Source organism: Sinocyclocheilus rhinocerous, unplaced genomic scaffold, assembly GCF_001515625.1.
Source record: "Sinocyclocheilus rhinocerous isolate Xijiao unplaced genomic scaffold, SAMN03320098_v1.1 scaffold940, whole genome shotgun sequence".
NCBI classification, from domain to species: domain Eukaryota; kingdom Metazoa; phylum Chordata; class Actinopteri; order Cypriniformes; family Cyprinidae; genus Sinocyclocheilus; species Sinocyclocheilus rhinocerous.
Window position 1 is genome coordinate 93298 of NW_015670976.1, and position 2216 is coordinate 95513.

At 33.1% G+C, this 2216-nt stretch overlaps 1 protein-coding gene across 1 annotated transcript in view; it reads left to right on the plus strand.

Moving 5' to 3' along the window:
* LOC107734391 (enoyl-CoA delta isomerase 2, mitochondrial-like) overlaps window positions 1-2216 on the plus strand; it is an 11184-nt gene that overhangs the window by 1405 nt on the left and 7563 nt on the right. The window contains exons 3-4 of the mRNA XM_016546336.1: window positions 921-1019; window positions 1668-1850. Of these exons, the coding sequence (XP_016401822.1) occupies window positions 921-1019; window positions 1668-1850 (282 nt within the window). The remainder of the gene's footprint in view (window positions 1-920; window positions 1020-1667; window positions 1851-2216) is intronic.

Below are 2216 nucleotides of genomic sequence, written 5' to 3' on the forward strand. Positions count from 1 at the left end.
ACCATTTTACTTATTGAAATTTTATGTTTTTTTTTTTTTTTTGTTAGAAATAAATGATTACTCCGTCTCCTCCGTCTCCTTTTCCTTATATCATGGTCAGATTTGTCTGTAAGCATATTTTGGCATTTTGTATAGTCTCCCCCAACACAAATGTTTTTTTTATTTTTTTAATTCTACAATTTTAGCTTGTGATAAAATCTAAAACTTAAGAGGTTAAGTACGTTACATCGATCGTTTATAGATTTCAGCCTATATGCAGCCATTGAGTACAAAAGCCAAATAGTGTCTATTGATATTTTTGATATTTTTATACCATCATATGTCACCAGATGTCACCCAAGTCACCAAATTTTTAGGTTTTGGCTGTCTGAACTTACTGGAATGATTTATTTTATTATTTTATTTTATTGTTTTACTGAAGTAAAATAAATATTAAATATAACATAAGAATAAGCATATTTTGCATACAATATGGTACTTTTAGAGTAAAAATCAAAAATCACAAAAAACTGCATATTGATAGTTTTTATTTTATCGAAGATAGTGAAATGACATTAAAAAAAAAAAATTTGGAAAAAGTGTTGCCCAAATTTGTCCACGAAGGACCAATTAAGGGCTGCTATACGAAGGGTGCTTGAGGGTTAAACGTTTTCAACATGAGCAGCAACATGAGTCATGATGCTGAGAATTCAGCTTTGATCACAGGAATAAATTATATTTTACAACATGTTCAAACTATTTTAAATTGTAATTATATTTCACAATATTAATGACTTTACTGTATTTTTTGATCAAATAAATGCAGCCTTGGTGAGCATAAGAGACTTCTTTCAAATACAGATCTTTTTTTGACTCCATCCATAAAACCAGATTGTCCTCATCTCTCAATTATGATGCATTTCTGTTTTGTAAATCATCAGGCCACACAAGGACCCTGCAACACCCCCAAACCCAGCATGCTGGACTTTGTGAATAAAGCGAAATGGGATGCGTGGAAGAGTCTGGGCTCCTTGTCACAGGTGAGAGGAAACAGGAACATTCATGTTGAGTGTGATCAAAGACATCATACTACTCTCTAATTTATTTTTTAAGCGAATATAAAGAAAACCCCATTTTGGATCAGCTTTTCATGTATTACTACAGGGTTCTGTTCAAATTTGTAATTAATTACAAAGCAAGTAAAAAAAATATAATTGGAATAAAAATTTAATATTATTAAAACATAATTATCATAAGTATTTTGTTTTAACTTACATGCACACACACATAAATAATAAAAGGCAACAAAAGAAGCAGTGTTATTCTAATATTTATATATGATATTTTTGTTATGTGCTTTTTGTTGGCATTTTTGTTTTTATTTCAGTTTTAGTTGTAATAATTTTAGTACTTCAAATTAATCTTTATTTCACTTAGTTTTAAATTTAAGTTAATCTAATAATTTATTCATCTTCAATTCATGTCATATTTTATTTATTTTGACTGAAAACTGGTTTGGATTTGATATCAGGCCACATGTTATTAAGGTGTCAGGAAAAGGTCTCAGGCTTTAATCTAATAGTCTTGCAGACCTCGAAATGAAGAGAGAGCACGTAGAAAGCTCTGTGCATCTGTAGAGCATACGGATGATGATTGTGTGTTTTAATGTTGTGATGTAACTGTGTTAGGAAGAGGCCAGGCGGCAGTATGTGGATCTCATCACGTCTCTGGTGGGAGCAGAAGCTCCTGCGGTGGCAGCGCAGCCCACCGGGAGCACAAAGAGCTTCCAGACCCTGCTGATCAGCACCGAAGACAACATCACCACCATCCGGCTCAACAGACCCGAGAAAAAAAACGCCATCACTGCGGAGGTGAAACGTTGCTTTGGATACATACGTACATAATACAATTATGTAGGATGTCAGTTGTGTAGGACATTGGTACGGTGGCCGTGAAGTGCAAAACAAATCACAATTCTGAAAACAAAATAACAAATTACAAACGCAAATGCAAGTCTAAAAAACAAAATAACAATTCAGAAAGCACAACAACAATTCAGAAAACATTATAACAAGTCAGAAAACACAATGACAAATTCGAAAACAAAATAACAAGTCAGAAAACACAACGACAAATCAGACAAACCGGAAAAGGTAGGTATAGTTTGAGACAGCGCATAGTATATTTACATTTAGTTAAAAGTGGCTGTAAAACATCAGCTCCAGTGGCGCAGATGG